At 51.7% G+C, this 23102-nt stretch overlaps 1 protein-coding gene across 9 annotated transcripts in view; it reads right to left on the reverse strand.

The window, feature by feature from the left end:
- Positions 1-1086: 1086 nt before the first annotated feature.
- SCN5A (sodium voltage-gated channel alpha subunit 5) overlaps positions 1087-23102 on the reverse strand; it is an 89478-nt gene continuing 67462 nt past the window's right edge. For 6 of the 9 annotated variants that reach the window (XM_037014351.2, XM_037014349.2, XM_037014347.2 and 3 more), the window contains 10 exons: positions 22922-23042; positions 21896-22050; positions 15533-15706; positions 12488-12610; positions 10573-10854; positions 8408-8461; positions 7554-7691; positions 6907-7011; positions 5764-6034; positions 1087-2653 (listed from right to left, as the gene is read on the reverse strand). In XM_037014351.2, coding sequence (XP_036870246.2) covers positions 1413-2653; positions 5764-6034; positions 6907-7011; positions 7554-7691; positions 8408-8461; positions 10573-10854; positions 12488-12610; positions 15533-15706; positions 21896-22050; positions 22922-23042 — 2664 coding nt within the window. In that variant the 3' untranslated portion in view covers positions 1087-1412. Of the gene's footprint in view, positions 2654-5763; positions 6035-6906; positions 7012-7549; positions 7692-8407; positions 8462-10572; positions 10855-12487; positions 12611-15532; positions 15707-21895; positions 22051-22921; positions 23043-23102 lie in introns of all 9 variants that reach the window. The other 3 variants (XM_073222453.1, XM_073222451.1, XM_073222452.1) reach the window with 2 other exon arrangements.

Here is a 23102-nt window from a genome sequence, read left to right on the forward strand (position 1 = left end):
GCTCCACCGGCCAACACTGTCACTCCTGGGGTGACAGCTCTCCACACTACAGGCTTTGCATATGCTAAACAGGATTGTCAGCAGCTGAAGAGGCCCTGGGGGTAATTGAACTAGAAAGAGTATTTTTCCCTGAAAAGGTCTTTCACAAGACCTGTGAGCAGCCTGAACCCTCCTCAGGATGTCCTGGGTGGTGCCGACGGGCCCCCAGCTGAGCCAGAGGGGCTGTGCTGGGGGCCACACCGCTCCCATTACCGAGGGGACCCACGGTTGGCCTTTCCCCTCTGGGAGCTGGGAGCAAGGCCTGACAATCCCCAGGCCCCTCCTGTCAGGGGCCTCGGCAGCCCGCCTCACTTCCAGCCACTGCCTCTGGACGGGCGCTGGGTGCCATGCCATGGACTCCACCCTAGAGAAGGCGGCAGAGGGGTCCAGAGAGAGAACCTGGTGGTGAGACGGACCGGACCCCTTGGTGGGATGGGCTGCAGCCGTTGCAGTTGATGGCTGCTGAGCTTCTCAGCTAAGACCCCACATGTCTCCAGCTCCTCCGGGCCTAGGGAAGGGCCGTGGGTTGACATTAATACTCGCAGAAGGCCAAGCTCAGCACCTGGGACCAGCCCTGGGACCCAGGCCACTCTCCTCTTATTTTGGTAGAACTGACCCCAGGATAGCCTGCATAAAAGCAGGTGGAAATGGGGACCCTGGATGGCCAGAGTGGGCTCTGCTGGCAAAAACCCCATCCCTGGGGAGTGGGGGACAAGGCCTGTCCCCTTAGGCTGGGGCAGAGGTGCTTGCCTGACGTTGCCTGGGGCAGCCCGGGCCACACGTGACCTGTGTCTGGTGTGGTGTGTGGTGTGGGCACGTGTGTGAAAGAAGGGTTCAGTCCTCCTGGCACCTCGGCCCCAGTGGCAGGGCACCGCTGCTGCCCCTGCACAGTGAGGGCCTGGGAGAACCACACTGGATCTCTCTCCTGCTTTGAGAAGAGTTCCAGCAGCTTGGGAGGCTCCCTTGTTCAGAGTTAGGAAGGGGCAGTGTGATCTGCTGCCGACATCCACAGAAAAATCGTTAGTTCTTTGCCCAAGTAAAAAAATATCAAATATAATAAATTTATGAAAGCCATTCACAACATACATGGTCTGTTTCTATTTTGCCTCAGCAGCTGGGAGGGTCGCTTTTCAGATCCCCCGGGTGTTGCCTAGCCAGACCAGGCCCTGGTACCTGTGGGCCTCCAGGGCAGGCCACTCGGCTGGCTGGCTCGGCCGGCTGCTTCCAGCCGTCCCCACGCCTGGGGCCGAGGCCAACCCTACTCCTGAACCCAAAGCCAGGAAGGCCCAGCGGATGCTGGTCTGTGGCTGCATTCTGGTTTGCCATGATGCCACAGCTGCCTTTCGGTGTGTCCTGGCCAGCAGAGGCGAGGCTCACACGATGGACTCGCGATCTCTGTCTGGGGACTGGGGGATGTCCATGAGTTCTTCGCTGTGGCTGTAGTCAGACACCCGTGCCTGGAGGTTGTCGCTGGTGGCCCTGGTGATGCTGTCATAGGAGGGCGGGAAGGACGTGGAGGAGATGGAGGAGCTGGAGGGTGGGCCGAGGCGCCGGGGGAAGTTCTCGTTCATCATGTAAGCAATGAGGCCCTCGTGCTCAGGGGCGTCCTCTTCGGAGAGGCCGCTGCTGCCTGTCCGCTGGCGGAAGAGGAAGGAGGCGTGCTTCACGGAGCGCTGTAGCAGGTGCCTCCGGAAGGCCCGCTGGATGACCGTGGCTGACACCTCCTCGTGCTTGCGCCGCAGTGTGGTGGTGATGGGCTCATAGGAGATCTTGGATGGGTTAGCCGCCATAAACTTCTCCTCCATCTGGATTTTCAGGGCGTCCATCTCCCCAGACTCCCCAAGGACTCTCTTGGTAAAGGCAAAGAGGATGTCCATGCAGTGGATGCGGTCCCCGCTCACCATGGGCAGGTCCATATTGATGAGGCTTATCTGGTTGGGTTTGGCAATGCGCAGCGGCTCAGACAGGGCATCAGCGAAGTCAGACAGGGCTGAATACTCAATGAACTGGGTGGCCTCTGGGTCGAACTTCTCCCAGATCTCGTAGAACATGTCAAAGTCATCCTCGCTCAGGGGCTCGGTGCTCTCCTCCGTGGCCACGCTGAAGTTCTCCAGGATGATGGCGATGTACATGTTGACCACAATGAGGAAGGAGATGATGATGTAGGTGGTGAAGAAGAGGATGCCCACGGCTGGGCTCCCACAGTTCCCCCGGGAGCCGTTGCTGTTGGGCAGGTTGGGGTCACAGTAGGGGGGCCCGGTGTTGAGGATGGGGCTGAGGAGACCGTCCCAGCCCGCCGACGTGGTGATCTGGAAGAGGCACAGCATGCTGTTGGCGAAGGTCTGGAAGTTGAACATGTCGTCGATGCCAGCTTCCCATTTGACGTAAGCGAAGTTGGCCATGCCAAAGATGGAGTAGATGAACATGACCAGGAAGAGCAGCAAGCCGATGTTGAAGAGGGCTGGCAGGGACATCATGAGGGCAAAGAGCAGCGTGCGGATCCCCTTCGCCCCTCGGATCAGCCGGAGGATGCGGCCGATGCGGGCCAGGCGGATGACTCGGAAGAGCGTTGGGGAGAAGAAGTACTTCTGGATGATGTCTGAGAGCACAGTGCCTGTGGGAAGCAACAGAGGCTGTGCCCCCAGCAGCGCCTGTCCCCTTCCAGCCCTGCGCCACTGTGAGGGCTGCCAGTAGGGAGCCAGGGGAGGGGGCCCTTCCAGGAGGACGGGGTCGATGGGGGCAGGCAGGACCCCGCCTCCTCCTGCCTGTGTCTCCATTTCTGCATCTGTGAATCTATGATCCAGAAAATGGGGACCTCTCCAGTACCCACATCCTTTGCAAAGTGTCTCCTCTGCCCCTTTGCTCCTCAGCCTTCTGAGAATATCGCACAATAGAGCTGAACTAGGTCCCCTTCTAGACCACAGGTTCTGAGGCATGGGGGGACTTGCTCAGCATCTCTGGGGCCTCACTTAGGCCAGAACTCAGGCCTTTTAGCTCCTTGCTACTCAAATGTGGTCTGAGGACCAGTAGCCTGGGGATATCCTGGGAGCTTATCAGAAATGCAGAGTCTCAGCTCCACTTCCAGACCCCCTGCTCTTAATAAGCCCTGAAGACTTGTGCATACTGAATGCAAGAGGCACGGGCCCCAAAAGCCAGCCCTTTCTCCACACCATGTCACACCATCCCACACCACACGCTCCTCCATACCAGGGTGTGCCACATCATGCCTGCCACCTCTCGGCCTCTCTGAGATGGCCCCTATCACCCTCCCACAGTGGCTGGGCTTCCAGGGCTTGCTCACCCTTTGGTCTCTATGGACTAATCTGGGTTTGGAGTTTTACGAGGCAGGGCTATAAGTTATGGGAGAAAGAGTGAAATAAACTCGCCTCCTATTGACTCAAGTGACATTTCCAGACTCTCAAAAAGTAATAATGTCACTGGCAGACATGTGTCCAGAGCTTACTGTCATTGAAGCACTGGGCCGAGCACTTTACATCCATCCCGCTGGCCCTTCCAGTCACCCTGGGAGGTAAGCTGACACCACACCCTCGTTTTCCAGAAGAGGAAACTGACAAGTGAGGTAACTTACCCAAGTTGCCACCTAGTTTGTGAGAAGCTGGGATTTGTCTCAGACACTCTGGCTCCGAGCTGACCCGCTAACCACACCTTAGGGTACAGCCAATCTCGGGTGTCCTGAGAGCATGCTAAAACTCCGGAAGCTCTGAGACCGCCCCTCCCTGGCTGCACTACTGCAGCTGACATCGTCTCCGGTCCTGCTGGGCTCACTTGCCCTCACCCCTGCCTGCCTGGGACCTCTCCTGACCCTGTTTCCTGCTTCTAACCATTGCCCATCGTGGCAGCCACAGCAGCTCTTGCTTTCACCCCTGTGCCTCCTGCTGAATTCACTGAAGGCAGGGGCTATACATGTGGAAAGTGGAAAGTCAGTCACCCCAAGGCACAGTTCCATGAGGCAGGGTCAAAGTTTGGGCCCTGAGCAGCAGTGACAAAAGAAAAAAATATTGATAAATTAGGCTCAAACGAAATAAAAAACTTTGCACTTCGAGAGGCAACAACTAAGAAAGTGAAAAGAACCCAGAGAATGGGAGAAAATATTTGCAAATCTTGTATCTGATATGGGACTGAGATTCAGAACATATAAAGAACTCTTACAACTCAATAACAAAACATAATAAGCCAATTTAAAAATGAGCAGAAGATTGAATAGACATTTATCCAAGGCATTTCTCTTGTTATATATTAAGATATACCAAGGAAAATGACCGATATGAACATGAAAAGATGTTCGACACCATTCGTCATCAGGGAAACGTAACCCAAAACCTCAACGAGCTATCAGCTCATAACTACTGGGGTGGCTATAATAAAAAAATTACAGACAATAGCAGGTGGTGGTGAGGACATGGAGTAACTGGAACCCTTGTGCTTTGATGAGGGGAATATAAGATGGTGTGGCCACTTTGGAAAACAGTTTGGCAGTCCCTCAAAATTTTAATCAGTGGTTGCCCGGGGCTGGGGAGGGGGAAAAGGGAGAGACTGTAAATGGGTACAGAATGTCTTACGGGGTTGAGGAAAATATTCTAAAGTTAGGTAGTGGTGGTGGCTGCCCAGCTCTGTGAATATACTAAAAACCATTGAATTGTATACTTTCCAGAGTGAGTTTTATGTTATGTGAATTACATATGAATAAAACTGCTTTGGGCTCTGAGGTCAAACAGATTTGGGTATGTGCTATGGTCTGAACATCTGTGTCCCCCAAAGTCATATGTTGAAATCCTAACCCCCAAAGGTGATGGTGTTTGGAGGTGAGACCTTTGAGAGGTGCTTAGGTCATGAGGGCAGAGCCTTTGTTAATGGGGTCAGTACCCTTATAACAGAGACCCCAGAGAGCTCCCCCAGGCTAGGACAGGGAGAAGATGCCAGCCATGAGCCAGGTGGAGGACCCTCCCCCAAATGTGGACATGCTGGTGCTTTGATCTTGGACTTATGCCTCCAAAAACGATGAGAAATAAATTTCTGTTGTTCCTAAGTGACCCAGTTTGGTTATTTGTTACAGCAGCCCTGATGGGCTGTGTGAACCTCCTCTCTGCTGCTCTATCCTCTGATCTCCCTGACATGCCGCACACTCTGTAAGGTGATTAACAAGTGGGTGACGTCCAAAGGAGCTGGCATCTTGGTGGCTTTGGTTTCCAGGCTAAACTCCAGGATATTCTATTTCCAGGTGGAACTTCTACCCCAGAGGCCACCTGCCTCCCATCTCCAGAGACACATGTCACCAATGCACGCCTTCTTCCTCAGCGGAGGGCACAGGTTTTCCCTTGGGAGGGCAGGAGGACCGCCCCCCACCCCACTCCCTTCCCTAGGCTTGTCCTGGAGCCTTCCAAGCAGATAGCACTGTTCTAGGGTCTCAGGAGGGCGGGGCCAGAGGAGGTGCAGGGCCCTCTGCCAGGTTGGCCCTGCGCCTGAGTGGGCCCTCCTAGACAAGTTTTCCCTGGAGGGGTGTGAGTGTATGTGTGTGTGTAAATATGCGTGTTTATGTATGCATTTGTGCGTGTCCTGTGCATGCATGTGTGTGTGCAAATGTGTCCTTTTGATGGGAGAGGTGAGCCCTGCAGAGAGAACATTGGAGAAGCCCAGTGTGCTTGGCCTTTAAGTGCAGCCTGGGGCTGGAGGCCGGCTGGCTGCCTAGCTGACTCGCATACCCACCCACGATGGAGAGGATGACCACCACGAAGTCGAAGATGTTCCAGCTGTTGGTGAAGTAATAGTGGCGCAGGGCGGTCATCTTGATGATGCACTCGCCTGTGAAGATGGCTACGAAGAGCAGGTTGATCTTGGCCAAGATGCTGACCTTCTCAGGGCCCTGCTCGTCTGTCTCCACCATCATGGTGACCATGTTCAGGCAGATGAGGAGCATGATGGTGACATCAAAGGCCTGCTTGGTCACAATGTCGAACATGAAGCCCTGGCACTTGTTCTGTAAAGGGGAGGAGACGGCTCAGTGGGGACCAGGGTGGGTGGCTGGGCTTCCGTTGCTGCTCCGGGCCCAGGCCCGCCGTGCCCTGCAGAGGCGTCACTGCACCAGACCGACCCGTGCGGAAGGAGTAGGGAGGCTGCCAAAATGCTCCCTCGCCAAAAGAGTCAAGTTTAAGTTCAATCCTAGTAATCATATTAGCCCTCAGGTTAACACATTCTCTCCACTCTTTTTGCAGAATTGAGTTTATTTATCTACTAACTATATTTATATGTCTTTAATTGTAAGTCATCCCAGATTATTCTGGGAGAAAAGAGAAGATACTAAACAAATAAAAACATGTCTCTCAATCCCCAACCTAGAACAGAGCATGGGGAACAGGAAAGAGGCAGATGGAGGTGGTGAGCTGGACCTAAAAATCTGGAACTGTCACCTGCTAGCTAGAGATTTAGGTTATGTCACCTGATTACTTTTGGGTGCCACCCCCCACCCTGCTCAACACACACTTTCTTGGAGAATATCTTGATCAGGCAAGGGAGTGTGCCTGGCAGAAGACGCAACACCTGTCCTGGCCCACTGCCCAGGGACCCTGGAGCACAGCCCGTACTGCTCAGGGGGTTACAGGAGGAAGTTCCGAATGGGGGCGGGGGGCTGCTGGGGGGGTGTCCCTGCCGATCCCAGCCTTCCCACGCCTTCCCCACTCCCCGAGCCTGAGCCCTCTGTGTGTGGTTAGACATGGAGGATGCCCCTCCTTCCCTGGGCTGTGAGGAGGCCCCAGGCTGGGGTGAAGGGGCCCTGCAGCTGGCCCTGTGGGGTGGGGGCTTCCTGGGCCCCCAGCAGATCCTCCCCCACGCCGAATTGGGAGCCTGGCTCACCAGGGGCCGCGGGATGGGCTTCTGCGGCTTCTTGGAGCCCAGCTTCTTCATGGCGTTGTAGTACTTTTTCTGCTCCTCTGTCATGAAGATGTCCTGGCCCCCTAAGTGCAGACAAACAGGCACCAGACTCACTCTGGGGTTCTCGGGGGCTCCAGCACAAGGGCACAGGGCTCCTGCCTCCTGGGTGAGGGTGCCAGTCAGCCTCCTAGCCTCCTCTCTGGATGGAGGAAAGCACGTCCCTATCCCGCATCAGGCTGTGTTTCCAGGGCTCTGTCCCTGTCCCCCTCAAGCTCTCGGTGACCCTCCCACTCCCCTGCCCAGCACGGCCAGCCTGGAGGTTCTCTGCCTACTCCGTGTGCTGGCAGCCTGATCACGGCTGTCTGCAAGAGCTCCAAGGACAGCCCCCCTCCTTCGGTGCCCCGACTGGACCCAGGCATCTGAGCCCCCGCCTAGGTTCTCTCAGGAGCCTTATCTCCTGGGTGGGCTGGGGCAGGTGCGGGGGCCGGCCTTACACTCCTACAGGCCTAGATGTGTCGCACAGACGCAGCCCTTCCCACCCATCCCCAGGAGGAAGGCAAAATGGGACCAGGAGCACCCTGTGCCCAGCCCCGCCCTGCCGGCCCATGGGGAGCACGGGCTCCACGTATCTTTTTCTTTTGTTGGTTGAAATTGTCAATGATGACACCGATGAAAAGGTTCAGGGTGAAGAAAGATCCGAAGATGATGAAAATGACGAAGTAGATATACATGTAGAGGTTGTATTCCCACTGGGGCTGCTCTTCATACTATGGGGAAGAAATCAGATGGGAGATCAGACAGGTGGGAGTCGGGACTAGGGAGAAGTCAGCCAGGGGATGATCAGATGGGTGGGAATGGGGTGCTGGGGAGCAATCAGGCAGGAGACAACCATACAGGCAGGAATGGGGGGCTGGGGTGTCCACTCTGTTGGGGAGAGGGTGTGTCTGGAGGAAAGCTGGGGTGTCTGTCTATGGGTGCACGGGAGTACAGAGCAGGGCCAGGGTGGGCAGATGGTGTTCGGAATGTGGTGGCAGGTGAGGAGAGCAGGTGTGCTGGGCTCAGGGCTGGCCCAGTGGCACTGCCCAGTTTCTGCTCCTGGGCCTTGGGAGGTCTGAGAATGTGGGGCATCTGCCTGTCTTCAGTGAGCTGTCAGTGTCACGGGTGGGGGACAAGATCAAAGAAGAAACTTGCTTTGCATCTTTGCTGCTTCCACCCCATCTTCCTAGTGTAAGACTTTAAGATATAAGTATATTATAGTGAATTTCATTTGAAAGCTATTGGAGAATTCTGGGACTCCTTGGGAGACTATGCAACCTCACCCCAGGGCCAGGCCTGGGCATCCAGAGAGGCTCAGCTCCAGGCTGACACCAGAGGGCTGGCCCCTATGGGATGGGCTTTCAGATGTAGGCACTGATTCCCTGGTGGCCAAGCAGTTGGAAACTTTAGGCTCCTGACTCAGTGGGGAAGACCAGAGGTAACCTACCCCTCTGGAGTCCACAGCTGCATACATGATGTCCATCCAGCCTTTAAACGTTGCCTGGAAGGAAAAGATGAGACTAAGAAAATAATGTCATTCTCATCTGTTGAGCTATTTAGGGCTCCTCTCTGGACAGGAGGCCTGGAAATAGCCTCCTAAGAAGCAAGCAGCCCACCCACACCTTAGGCAGTGCCCCAGTGCTGGGTGGTCAGGGAAAGGCCTCCTTGTTTTGGGCTGAGGGCGAAGGGGAAGCTAGCCAAGCAGGCAGCCCAAGAGGGCCACACAGTGGAGGATAAGCTTCTTGATGCTGACCAGCAGCTTGGTGAGGCCTGTAGCAGGTCTGTCCTTCAGATCCACACTCATTTCTGTTTCTAGAATGACACACAGTCCTGCAGCAGGTGTCAGGGACAGAGGTGGGGCCTGTGCTCTCTGTTCTGGCCTGAGGGAGACCCCAGTGCCAACCTAGTCCTGTAGAGAACCTGTGGCTTCTGCCCCATGGCCTTTCAGAGGAGGTCCCGGAAGAATCCCAACCCTCCCTAGGACCCAAGGGGGCCCTTTTCCTGTGGTGTGTTTGTAAATGGCCAACAGATGGCCTTTCAGGGGAAAATACCCTGACTGTTGTGTTTGCCACTTTCTCACTGTAAATACCTCCACTGTGGCCAGCTTCAAGTTGCCAACAAGCCATTACTGAATAGAGTTTGGAATAGATGCGTAGGAGCCCAGCATTATAGTATTTCCATGGTACGGATACAACAGATGTAAACAACCTCAAAGCACAGACGATAATAAATGGTTTTTGATTTTCCCTTAATATCATTTAGTTAATTGCAAGTTTATAAAATCTATTTTTAATAATGGCTTGCAAATATCTGAAAATGTAACAGTGAGCTCTTGTGAGCGCATGCAAGCTGGCTCTAGCACACTGCACCAAGGCACTAAAGAGGGGAGCTGAATGGGACGGGGCCCTGGTGCTGTCTGCACTGTCTGCCCCAACTGGGCTGCGATGAGGATGCAGAAAGAGCCTGAGGGACATGCTTGGGGGTAAGACTGACTGCCCTGGGGTCTCACATGTGTTTCTGGCAAAATCCAATCCTGCCCCAAATGACCTCTATGGGTGCAAACTTGTCCACACAAGCTTTGCATGCCTGAAAGGCCTTATGGGGCAGGCAGGGCAGATGTGGGGAAACTGAGGCCACCCCACAGAAAGCAAGGTATGCTATGAGGCCCTCACCTGTGAAGAGGGACCAGGAAACACCTTGGAAACTGCTGGGGACCACCTAGGGTTCTGAGTCACTGGGACTGAATCTTGTCCAGCCACTGTGTGGTTCTGTCTGGACACCAGGCAATTCTCAGTCCACGGACAGGGACTTGCCTCCCAAGCTCTGACATGGAGAGGGACAACCACAGGGCCTCTGGGTTCAGCTCTAGCCTGTTCTCCACACGGTGTTTCAGGGAGTCTCTGCAGAAAGCTAGTACTGGGATTCAGGTTTGGTGGAGGAGTGAATGGACGGGCATTAGGCTTCAGGTGAGTTGCTGGGTTTCCTCTGCTTTGGGGACTTGAGACTAGGAGGGGGAGTGGGAGAGAAGCAAGCTGTGCTGCTTGCACTGCGGTCAAGACGGTTTGTGGGTCAATTTCATGGCCTGTGTTACAATCTCTTAAGCCACTGTCCTCACTCCTCACTAACCAATGGGAACTTTGGAAAGACTGGGTAGGACGCGTGTGCGTGTAAACACCACACATCTGCCATCAGAGACGCATGTAGAACATTCTTTTACACAATGCAGGAGGTGTTACTGCCTTTTTTCAGAGGGGGCCAGAGTCACGATTATGCTAATAGTGCTGGCTCTGGGTGTCTATGGTCTTCCACGTTTAACCTGTGCCATCACACCGCCAAGCTGGCAGTGTGAAGTCCAGCTGGCCTACGGGCTGGGGGCTGGTTCTGCCGCAGTGCTGAACCCCATGCCATGCCTCTTGGGAAATGTGGCATCTGCTCTAGAAGGGAAAACCTGGGGAGTTCCCACGGAGCCAGGAGTCTCTGGAGAGCCCCTGGCCTCCTTCAGGCAGTGAGACCCTCCTGTGGGGATCCAGCGTGGCCCCGTAACCCCTGCTCACACCGTGGCTCTTGCTGGAGAGCCGGGGGAGGGAAGAAGGCCTCCTCCCCAGGACTTACCACCTGCAGGAGGGCCAGGTACCCAGCCCCCACGTTGTCGAAGTTCACCTTCACCTTGGTCCAGTACAGCTCGCCAGTCACATTGAAAGACACGCAGTCACTCTTGTTGTTCACGATGGTGTAGTGCAAGGGCAGGCCTCCCTCGGTGTGGTTGATGCACCTCCCAAACTTCCCCGCGAAGAGGTTCACACCCATGATGCTGAAGATGAGCCAGAAGATGAGGCAGACGAGGAGGACGTTCATGATGGACGGGATGGCGCCCACCAGGGCGTTGACCACCACCTCAGGCGGACAGGGGAGAGGCTCGTCCTTACAGGAGCCCAGACCACGTGCCCTTCTCAGGACCCCCACCTACTGAACTCCTCGGCTACAGGTCCCTGTGGGGTAGGGGTGCAGGACACTTCCCGCGACGCAGGAAGGGCGACCCCTGGCTGGGAGCCCTGCTGGGACTGAGCGGAGAGAGAGCACGACACCTTTTTCTTTGCAGACTAACACCTGATGGAACTCTGGACATCAGCCTTTCCCTTCTTGGTCCTCCCCTGAACCCATGACCTTCAGATTTAATTTGCAAGAGTCTCTGCTTGTTGAATGTGCCAGAAATCTGACAGAGAGGGCCTCTACAGACATCCCCTCAGCTACATTTCTGGTTTATCTTGGGGCTGCTGCTACTGGGACGGACGGTTGTTCTCCCGATGTGTGCTCAGGGGGGCCCTGTGCCATATGTCTGGATGGGGCTCGGATGGCTCTCAAAGCTGCTATGAGAGCTGAGCGGGGAGGCAGGTGGAGGTGCTCCCTGAGCCTCTGCCCTCCGTGGGGAGCCATGGCCTTGTGGTCTTCTAAACACAGCACCCAGAAGAGGCTCCCCTGGCAAAGCATATGGGGTGCCACTCCTCTGGGGGACCAGGCCCTAGTTTCTCTGAGTCACATACTGGAAGTGGAGCCTGTGTGGGGCCGTTGGGGAGTATGGTGCTGGGATGGGCAATGCTGACACTCCCAAATGAGGGAGGACCCTGGCTCCCAGCAGGCATGATGAACCCGGAACAGGGTGGAGAGCCCAACTCTCCAGTTGCCCTTGGCTGGCCCCGTGGCAGCCGCAGCAGGGGCCTTCCTGGCAGCAGCGTCTTCCCCATGTCCCTCTGGGATCAAATGTCCTTGATCGCAAAGAGACATTTAACCAAGGCCAGGTTCTCACTTGTGAATGGGTTCCCATTGGGAATAAGTGACTTATTTCTCCATGAATTGGGGGTGTAGACAAAGCTTAAAACCACCCACCAAATGGGGCATGTGAAGGTGCTACAGGGTCAGCCAGAGACACACAGGTGTGGCTAAAGCCACAACAGAACCGTCAAGTTCTGCAACAAAACAAGGACAAACCTAAAATGCATGCACACAACACATGCACAAACACACACACGTTTGTGTTCTTGCTATATATATGGGTACTATGGTTCTTGGTGGACTTTTAAATCTGCCTTACATGTGCACCTTCTTTGGTAAAATTTCATGACTTGATAAACACATAGGGCTCCGCCTTAGAAAAGAGTGCAGGCTTTGTAAATGCACGCAGACTAGTGTCTGGCGGAGACTCCAGCTGCTCCCTCCTTGGGCCCTCATCCTCGCTGTTGCAGCCCTACTGCCCCACGCAGAGGGAGACGCCTGTGTCGGCCAGGAGGCAGGGGTGTGCATGGGCACTTGGAGCCAGGGCGCACCCAGGGGTGAGACACCATGGGCTGGGCGTCCCTCCTCGTCCGGTGCTCTCCTGGCCTCCTAGGCCCCTGGGAGGTCCTGGCCACTGTCCTGCCAAGTCAGGGGCCACCTTCCCCACTCCAGGCTGGGCCACTCGGTCAGCAGTTGAGCCTAGAGCCCAGGAGAGTCACTGCCCATGGCCCTCCAGAAAGGCAGCCACCCCTCTTACCCTCATGCCCTCAAATCGGGAAAGGGCTCGCAGGGGTCGGAGGGCACGCAGAGTCCGCAGCGACTTGATGGGGCCCATCTCGGCGAAGCCCAGGGTGTTGGCCACCAGGCTGATAAGCGAGACCTGTGGGCAGTGGGGGGCAGCCCTGGAGTTGGTGGGTCCCGGCCCACCTGCCCAGGGCTGGGTGGCAGACAGCTGGAGGTCCTGACCTTTCTGTCTCCAGAGGCTGGGGAGTCTGAGTGTGTGTGGCGTGAGACCAGCTGGGGGCCTGCCAGGTGCGCCTCACACCCCTTGGTGAAGGCCCGGCTGACCCGGCCGGGCCCTGGATGTACCAATGCCCTGGACAGCACACCAAGCTCTGAAGCCACCACTGGCATGGGGGTGGGGCACACCGCTTTGGTCCCCATGCACTTGCCTTAAAGTCGAATTCTTGAACCTGCCCTTCCCCACCCCCAGAGAAGCCCTCTTCTGGGATGGAACGCCCACCCTGAGTGGAGCTGAGCAGGCAGTCCTAGCATGTCCCAAAGGTGGACAGCACCCCATGAAGAGCAGGAGGCATGAGGAGACTGTGCCTGCAGCGCTGTGGGGTCTCCCACGCCCGACTGCAGATTCTATCCCACTGTGCTGCCCTGCTGACGTGTGCTTGCGCCTGGGGACAGCCTCCTACCTCACCCTGCCCTGCTCAGGGCAGCTGGCCTGGAGGGTTGGGGAGGCTCCCAGGACGGGCTTCTGTGCTGCCCCTACACACCCCTCCAAGACACCGGGGTACGAGTCCCTGACCCCACCCCGCAGAGCTGACAGCATCTCTCAGGGGCCTCCTCCTGAGGACAGGGTCTGGGACCAGGCTGGCAGCTGGCCCACCTCATTCCCACAGGCCACGGAGGCATCTGCTCTCTCCAAGCATGCCCTATGCGTTCCACCCACAGTCCCCCAGCCAATGGCAGCTCCATCCTTCCAGCTGCTCAGGCCACAAGCCTTGGCGTCATCCTTGTCTCCTCTCTGTCTCTCACACCCTGCATCCGACCCACCAGGATTTCCTGTTGGCTCTGCCTTCAAAATACATCAGAAGCCCAAGTATTTCTCACACTTGCACTGCCGCCATCCTGGCCAGGCCGCCGGCCTCTCTCCTCTGGACCGCAGCCATGGCCTGCCAGCTCTTCTCCCTGCTTCCACTTGTGCCCACGTCCCATTGCTCAATAACATGAGTCAGATCCCATCCTCCTCTCTTCAAAGCCCTGTAATGAATGCTCCCATTTTACTCCAGAAGCCGTGTTCCTCAAAGGCTGCTCCCTTCTGCCCAGGCAGCCCCCTCTCCTGCTTGCTCCAGCCACCCTGGCCTGCTCCTTGCTGGTGTTTGCAGGGTCCCACCATAGGACCTTTGTGCTGCTGCTCCAGCCTCTGCTTGGCATGTTCTGCAGACATCCACCTGGCCAGTCTCATCTTCCCTCAGCTCTGCTGTCATCTGGTGTCCCCTGATGGGCACACCAGGCCAGCCTATTCGTGGCTGCAATCTGTACCTTCCCCTCTCCCAGGCCTACCCTCCTGACCCCTTCCCTCCTCTGCCTCCTTCCCTCCAGGGCACACCTTGCCCTCTACTGAACAGATGGTTTCCTTCGTGCATGGTTTGCAGCCCCCCTCCTCACAGGGGCAGGGATTTCTGTGTTTTGTCCCCCGGGACCCCACTCCTGCAACAGCGCCTGCACACAGAAGATGTCCAATACTGTTACTGATAAAAGGCATGAATTGGTTCTGGAAACACCCTTCTCCAGACCCTGAGACCTGCGAAGGGCTGGGGATGGGGGTGGAGGAATGGCAGCACCGCCAGCATCAGGAAAGCTGGTTCCATGATGTCCCTCCTTCTGCTTGGCCTTGGGTCCGGACCTGCTCCGAGCCTCGGATCCCTTCTCCACAGGCCAATTCCCCAGTCTTGGGACCAGGTGGAAAGCACTGACAGGCCCCTTTGCTGGCCTCAGCTCTGAGTTACCCAAGGTGGGAGTTGTGGAGGGTTGAGGGCTTCCCTGGAAGTCTTTGCAAACTCCCCCACCTGCCTGGGGGCACCCCTCAGCAGGCCCACTTCCCAAGAAGCTGCTGGATGAGGAGGCCTCAGGGGTCTTCTGCTGCCCCTCACTTGGGTCTGTAGGTCCTGACCCACATTCTGCTCAGCAGGACCCCTGTGACCTGACGGTGAGCCATCCCAGAGCCTCGGACTTGACCGCACGCTCTCTGCCCTCACAGAACGCAGATGCAAGGCTTCTCCACCCCACAGCTCGGTGGACCCCCTCCGGCTGCTCTCCCACTTGGGCATGGCACCCAGAGGTGTCCTGGGGCCTGAGCAGCTGTGGGGCAGGGGCTTCCCACTCCATCTGCCAACTGAGTGCTCAGAGGACATGCCAGCATCCTGCCCCAGGCCCTGCCTGGACACACTCAGGGCAGGCCGGCCCTCCAGCTTCCCCACTGTCCAGGGCAACGACCTCAGCCAGGGCTTGTGGCTTCCTCCTTCTCACAGTTGACTTCACCCCTCTCATCCTCTCCAGGTGGTACCTTCCACCTGGGCTGGAGGATCTCCCTGCCTGCCCAGCATCCCTTCAGCAATGGTGCCTCTCCGGCCTCTGGTTCACTCTGTCCCCTGTATGAACAGCCCTCCTGTGTGTGGATTTGGAGGCTCTCAGCTGGCCATCTGTCTAGTGGGCTGACAGACACTTCCCGACATGCCAGGGTGGGTGTCATGGCACGGGTTTGCCTGTTCCCCACTTCTGGCCGTCCTGAGGATGAGTCCCAGTCTGCCCTGGCTCACAGCCTACCTGTCCTGCTCTTCGCTGTTCCCCATGGTGAGTCTTGTCTCCCCCAGAAGCCTGGGGACTCTGAGGGTAGGGACTGACTCTCATCCATGGCCCCAGACCCTGGCCCCCTTCTCTGCCTGCGCATGGCCTGCTGAGGGCCTTCCTTGGGCTGCTGCCTCCTGCTGGCCCTGTTCTGTCCCCACTCCTCTGCCTCAGCTCCTTCCGCACTGGCTGGTCTCCCCAACCCCCTTCAGGTGCCACTCACGTCCACGATGAGGAAGTCCAGCCAGCACCAGGCGTTGGTGAAGTACTTCTTGAAGCCGTAGGCCACCCACTTGAGCAGCATCTCCAGCACGAAGACATAGGTGAACATCTTGTCGGCATATTCCAGCAGAACCTTGATGGTCTTGCGCTCCTCCAGGTAGATGTCTTCAAAGGCCTGCAGCCCAGGCAGACAAGGCAGAACCGCATCCTGACCTCCATCGATCCCACCCTGCTCAGGCTTCATTGCCAACCATGTGACTGCTGCCCAGAAGGGCAGGCGCAGGGGTGAGACCACTGGGCCCACCAGCAAGCTCTCAAGGAATGTGTGCCACTGTGGGCCATGAAATGATCTCTTGGTGGACAATAAGGCAGGTGCATAGGGAGATGCTTCTTCCCTCCATTAAAGAAGGAGTCCCAGTTCTGGGCCAGTGCATCTTGAAGATCTTTCTAAAACATGCTGACCTCCCGTGTTAGCCAGGAGAAGGGGTGTGGCTCAGCTAAGAGCCTTTTGCTGAAAATAGCGCAGACCGTTTTTTTCTGTTTTTATTCCACTGTCTTCACCCTATTTACTTTCTGCAGTTAGCTCTACTTTTCATAGGAAATAATACTGGTTTCCAGTGATAACAATCATTAAATGTTTTCCTTTACAATAAACTTATTTCAACAAACAAAAAAATGAGAGTTGATCTAAAGCAGAATTTTAAACAAATGACAGTAAAGGCAGTTTGTATGTGGGAAGTTTAGGAAACAAATTTAGGAAACAGGACTAGATAAGACCAAATCTCCTGCAGCCTTCAGAATCCCGAAGTCAGTGTTTCTAAGGTGCTGGAAGTTGTTAAGTCTCCCCAGCAGTTCATTGCTGCCTCAGCCCAAATTCCTGAGCCAACGGGAAAACTCCCAGGGCCCCCCTGGACCTCCTCTACCTCCAGTCTTCAGTCTGTGCCTGTTCCTCTTGAGCAACTTCTCCCAGCCTAGGCAATGGCCCACGTCACCCAGGGCCCCAGGGAGCTGCCTCCTCCTGGAGCTCTGGGCCTCCCTCTGATGGCAGGGCCTCTGTGAGCTGCAGTAAACCAGCGGCCAGTGTTGTTAGCAGTGCCTGAGGATGGGCTGCAGGGCACACCTATAGTTCATCTGCTTAGGGTACACAGAACAAGGGTAATTCAGGTTCCAAAAAGGGAGTTGTTCAAGATAAAAAGGTGTATTTTTCTGACTATAAAAATGTGTGCTTCTTATAAAAAAAATGATTAAAGCTACCTCCAGGTTCCTGACACCAAGTTAACCATTGCTAATGTTTAGGTGTACATTCTTTTCGATCCTATTTGTGTGTGTGTATACGAGCACCCAATTTTATGATATATTAACTATTTTGCTGTTCAATATCCTTTCCCACTCAGCACTGTCCTGTGAACATTTACCTATTCAGCAATGTGAGTACATATAGTATCTATCATTCTTCTTAAGGGCTGCCCAGTATTTTGTCATTTGTACCTACTACTGTTTATTTAGCCAATAATTCTATTAGTGAACATTTCAGTTGTTTCCACTTTATCCCTAGTAGAAACAACAGTACTATAAACAATGTGTCTAATTATTATTGAGGATACATTTCTAAAATTAGGGTCCTGGGCCAAAGGTGTTCTTGGTAGATTGGGAACAGGATGTCCAGAAGGGAACACCAATCCACACTCCCTCCATAGTGTACAAAGGGGCTTATTTTCCACCACACCACCAACACTGGTGGTGCTTCTCTTCTGTCACTTTTCTTAGCCTAATGAGTGAAAGTTGTATTTTGCAACATTTTAACTTATTACCAGATATTGACCTCCTTTCCTTGGGTATTTGCAATATTCCCTTTTGTGCATTGCCTGTCCATCCTCTTTGCCTTTATTTCTACTTGAGAGTCTGGTTTATTTGGGGACATGGACTCTGTTTTATATTTTTTATCTTAGTTGTGTGCCTCTTCATTTTCTGCAGTTCTGTAGTTCATTTTCATTTATTATATCATTGAATATAATCATTTCATATATTATGATTTTCATTTAATAAAACCTTTAGTGTCATGTTAAGGAAGTCCTTGCCTAAGGGTAGGAAAAATGACCCTTTTTTTTTCCTTTTTGTTTTAACTTTCTAGTTCCATTGTTTTATATTACAATTTTAAAAATCTAATATATTTTGGTAAAGAGCAAATATCCATTTTAACATTTTTCTCACATGGCTTGTCACTGTCCCAACACTTCATTAAAGAATCTATTTCAAATCCATTGACAACTTTGTCATATACTACATTTCAATATTTGCTTGAATCTATTTCAGACCTCTCTGAATGGTTACTCTGCTCTCTCTATCCTCCTTTCTAGAATTAGCATGATGTGAATCTTCCTGGCTCTCTTAATTTTAAGATAAACTTTAGAGATGTTTTGTCAGATTCCCTTGAAAATATTGGAAATTTATTGTAATTGCATTGGATTTATTTAACTGCTTTAGGATCTAATACAGATGGTTCCTACCCAAGACCAGAGAATACTTATGGTGTATTTATCTCTTTATCTTCTTTTACATTTCTTAGCAAAGTTTTATAGTTTTCTTCATGTACCTCTTATACATCTTGTTATACTTATTCCCAGTTATTTTATGCTTACAGTCCCTGCCATGTAAGGACTATTCCAGAAATGTTACTTGTGACTAAATGGTTTCTGTTAGTATAAAACAACAGCAACAATTTTTTATGTATTTATTTTATGACTGTCATCTAATGTTTTTAATAGGACTTAAATTTTTTTTCTAGGCAATTGTTTTCTACAAGGAATGATACATTCCTATTTATTTCTGTTAATCATTTTATGCTTGATTATAATAACTTCAATTCTTTTTTCCTATTTTTATACAGTGTGCTTAATTTTCCTGATTAATTGCACTGGCTAATACTTTTAGATTATTATTAATTAATGAACAAGAGCTAAAAAATAGTTAAATCATCCTTTTCTTTTTCCTGACTTTAATAAAAATGTTTCAAGTGCTTTACTACTAATTTTGATGAAAAAAGTTAACCGGAGTAAGGCTTTTACTAAACTAAGGAAATACAGTTTATTTCTATCCTTACCAGAGTTTTAAAAATTACTATATGGTTTTCATTTCTGTCCTGGTCATAAAAATATATTTTTTAGTATGGGACCATTCTGATATTTAGAATACACCTAGATGTTATTTATTTAATCTTTTAAAGGTATTGCTGAATCCTATATGTATTTTAAGATTTTTGCATCACTGTAATTATGGAGTATGAAAACTGGTCTATGGTTTTCTTTTTAGTATACTTGAAGTTTTAAAAATTAGCATTCATTTAGCTTTCATAAAAAGAATTTGTAGAATTCCATCTTTTTTCATACACTAGAATATTTTAAATAGGATTGGATTTTCTTCCCTGAGAATGTGAAAGAATCTACCGTTAGAGATGTGAGATTACTTAGTGCTTTATCTATTTGATTGATTTAGTTTTTCAAGGTCTAGCTTAGGAATTTTATCAGTTTTATTTTTATTTTCTAATTCATTAATTTATATTTTTATTTTATTACTTCTTTTGCTTTCCTTGAGATTATTTTGTTGTTCTATTTCCAATTTCTTGAATTACTCAATTTAGTCTTTCTATTTAATAATAAAAGTGTTTGAATCTATGAATTTTCCTCCTATTACAGCTTTGGCTGCATCCCACATTCAGTATTCTCAATATTATTATCTTCTAGTTTTTTGTTTTATCACCTAGTCCCTGTTTTTTCCACTGCCTTTATTTTTCTAGATCTTAGGTAGACAGAATTGGTTGAATCATAAAATTTGGTTTATATCACAGTCATCTTTAGTCCATGAATAGTCTATTTATTTATTTGCTTACTTGTTAATGTAATGAGCACCATGAGCCTACCACAAAACTATTTTTTGTCTGATCCAAAGTTTGTTTAAGAATGACTTTCATTTCTAAGGGTTTGTTTTCATTGTTTCTTTTTTTGCTATATCTAGCAGTTTTCTTATTTGTAAATAGGCTCAATAACAGTACCTATCTCATAGGGTTATTGTGAGAATTAAATGAATTAAAGTTTATAAAATGTTAACAACAGGGTCTGGCACATTGTAAATGCTATTTAAATGTTAGCTATTATTTTTATTATGTTAGAGGAAATTTATTTTATAAATATATTAAATCTCTCATTGTCTTGCTCTTTCTACTTGATTTGTCAAGAACTAATAAAAATGTGGTAAAAATCTCCCTATACTATTGCACTGTTGCCACTTTTTTCTGTTTTTTTTCCCCAAAGGTTTTTGCTTTATAGGAATGCTATGCAATCCCAAGAAAATATATTCATGTTATATTTTTATTATAGTTTATATAGTAAATGTAACATATATTAAATGTAATAATTATATTATCTTTATTCTTTATCCCAAGCTTTGTACCTTGATTTCAACCTCATTTAATATTAACAATAAAACACTCTGACTTTTGCTGTCATTATTTGCATTTGCCTGATATATCTTATTATTTTACTTTCAATATTTCTGAGTCACACAGTTTTAGGTTTGTCATTTAAGAAAGCATGGCTGAAGTTTTTAAAAATCCATTCAAGAGTCCTTTTCTTTTAAAAGATGAACTTTATCCAGTTACATTTATTATTAAAACATGTTTGATCATGCCTCTGCTATCTTATTTTTGTTTCCTGATTCAATGCTTCCTTGTTGCTTTTCTTTTCTCCTATCTCTTGCTGTAAGATCTCTGTTTTCTTTAAAAAAGATTTCCCTTCAGCAATTTGGAAGGGATATATAGTCTTCTTTCTGTTAAACAAATTTATAACTTTAAATAACACACTCAGACTTCTTTTTCTCAATATATCATTGACATGGTGTTTTTTAAAACAGTGTTTGGCTGTCTACCCTGATTAGATTCACCATTTGCTTGCCAAAACTCCTCCTCACTTATGTCAGGCTGAGTTTTTCCTCCACAGCCCAGACTAAATGGCTCTGAATGCCCTTGTTTGTGGCTGTTTAAAAACAAAACTTGTTAACATATTGTCAAATCATCCTTCCTTGAAGCCTACAGAGATTTGGCTCCAGCTGCCAATGGTAAAACAGCATGGGGCCTGCGAGTCATGGCTCCAGGCCCACTCTGGAATAGGGTAAGGCAGGGAGCTCGGAGATTTAGAAGTAATAGCCATAGGCCTCCCCTTGGCCTGCCCTGCAGGAGGCAGCACGGGAGTAGAGGCACATAGCCTCAGCTCAAAGTGCCCTCTCCTGCTTTGTAGTCTGAAGCATTCCATTTGTTGCTCATCCATGGGCAACAGCATAGGTGCTTGTTTTCCTAGGGCTAGAAGTTTCTATTTCTTATGCTTTCTTAGCCATTCCTCTCCCTGCTTGCCAGCACCTTCCAGAAACCTCTTCAGGCCTGTCCCATCTCCTCTTAGAAGAGCTCAGAGAGATCACAGTAGGTACTTGGGAGCCAGATGAGGCATCCCTGGAGGGCCTCACTACTCCCCCTGGCCTCAACAAACCTCCCTGTCCTCCACTGATCAGCTCTATCTGCTTCCTCTAGGAAGTCTTCCTGATTGCTCCATTTCCCCCTGACCTCCGTGAGTCATTTATTCCATTCTTGATCAGCTCTCTCTTGAGCTGATTTCTGATTATCTCAAACCTGCTGAATCTGGTTTCCTCCAGTAGACTGGGAGCCCCTGAGGCCAGGACCAGGATCTCTACTTGCTATTAATGCTCATCCATGGCTCACAGGACAGATACAGGGGGAGAAAAAACTTTTTGTACAAATGGAAGGTCAAAACAACTTGGACTCTGGAATCCAAATGCCGGGGTTCAAATGTCACATCTGCTGCTTGTGAGTGGTGGGACCATAGGAAAGTGACTAAATGTTCCTACAAAGGGTTGTCTTTGGGGTTAAATGTGATAACGTGTAAACTACACAGCATGGCTTCCAGTCCTAGAAGATGCAGGATAAACAGCTACCACTGTCAGGTCATGGTTAACTGCTGAGATGGCCTAATGAAGTGCTGGGTGCTATGTGCAGGTGGGTGTCTCTCCAAGCTTGGGTGTGGAAGGCTGGTGACCTGTGACTTACACTACTTGTGCACTGTGGTTTATGGGAAAATCATTTCCCTTTTGTAGAACTAAGTGGGCTGGACAGATGACCTCTGTGAGAGCTGTGAGTGTTGAGTCTGTGAGGTGATCTCTGCTCTGGGGGCCTGGAGAGCACATTTCCAGCAGAGGCCCTGCACTAGTTTCTGGCCTGGCTGTCCAGCTGGAGACCTCCTCTTCCTGCCCTTCCCTCCTCCTCCATCCCTCCCTGCCCAGCCCCACATCCCCAGGAGGGTACCAGGGCTCCGCTGCTGAGCAGGATCATGAAGATGATGAAGCTCTCGAACCAGCTGTGCTCCACGATGCGGTAGCAGGTCTTGCGCAGCCGCCACCACACCTTCCCTGGGGCCTGCGTGGTGTCCACGGTGCAGCAGGGACAGCGCCGGATGCAGCCTGTGGGGAGGGTCCAACCCAGGACCTGTGAATGCCTATGTCTGATGGTGGAAGGTCGGGTAGTTGAAGGAATGACCAAGGGAAAGAAGGTACAATGATGCGGTAGAGAACAGGACCACACAGTGGGTGGGGGGTACTGGGGCTGCCTGCAGGTCCCCACATTCATCAGGTTCTCTGTGGAGGGGCCAGATGGACCAGATGCCCAGTGAGGGGGTGAAGGGCCTGGCAGGTCTGAGCAGGGGAAAGGCTGGGGCTGGCATGTGCTCCAGTCTGTCCTCTGCCCATCTGGGAGATGCTCCCCCTGGGGGAATATTCCAGAACTGCTGGGGTGCTCTGTCCCTGGGCTTTCTCCATGTTTGGGAGTTTTGGAGCCTTGGGAAGGGTGGAGCCCCCACTGACAGCCCCAAATGATGTGTCACATGGAGGGCAAACCCTTATTTTACCCTCAACTACCTGCTGAATATATCTCCAAATCATAAAAGCTACAAATGCCAGTAACCAACACAGCCACATGTCACATCCATGAGTATTTATAGATGGCCTACCATATGCAGGCACCATGCCAGGGCCAGAGGGAATAGGATGCAGTCCCTGCTGCTGTGGAGGACATAGTTGTGCTGGCACCCCACGAATGCAGTGTCATCAGTCCTGGGTGCAGCTGACCCACAACTGCCCAGCCCAGCACATCCTGGGCAACTTGCCATGACTCATGTTACAGGCAGACAGAGAGGCCCCCCGGGGCATGAGGAATGGGGGAGGGAGACAGGCACAGGGTCAAGGTAGGGCACAACACGGCCTTGGGCCCCAAGGAGCGGCTGGTCCCCTGCCCCTCTGGGTGGGCTGGGCTGGGGCAAAGGCCGCCAGGGCACACCTTCGGTGAAGCAGTCCTCTGGATCCTTGACATCCACGCCGAGGTCAGGGATCTGCTCCAGGAGGTCAGCGGTGTTGGTCATGTCTGCTGTGCTCCCCTCGGAGTAACTGTCCTCCTGGGCCTGTGGGCGGGGGCAAGGCCAGGAGCTGAGGACGTGAGTGTGGGCCATGTGCAGCCTCTG

The sequence above is a fragment of the Manis javanica genome, chromosome 15 (genome assembly GCF_040802235.1).
Source record: "Manis javanica isolate MJ-LG chromosome 15, MJ_LKY, whole genome shotgun sequence".
NCBI lineage: Eukaryota > Metazoa > Chordata > Mammalia > Pholidota > Manidae > Manis > Manis javanica.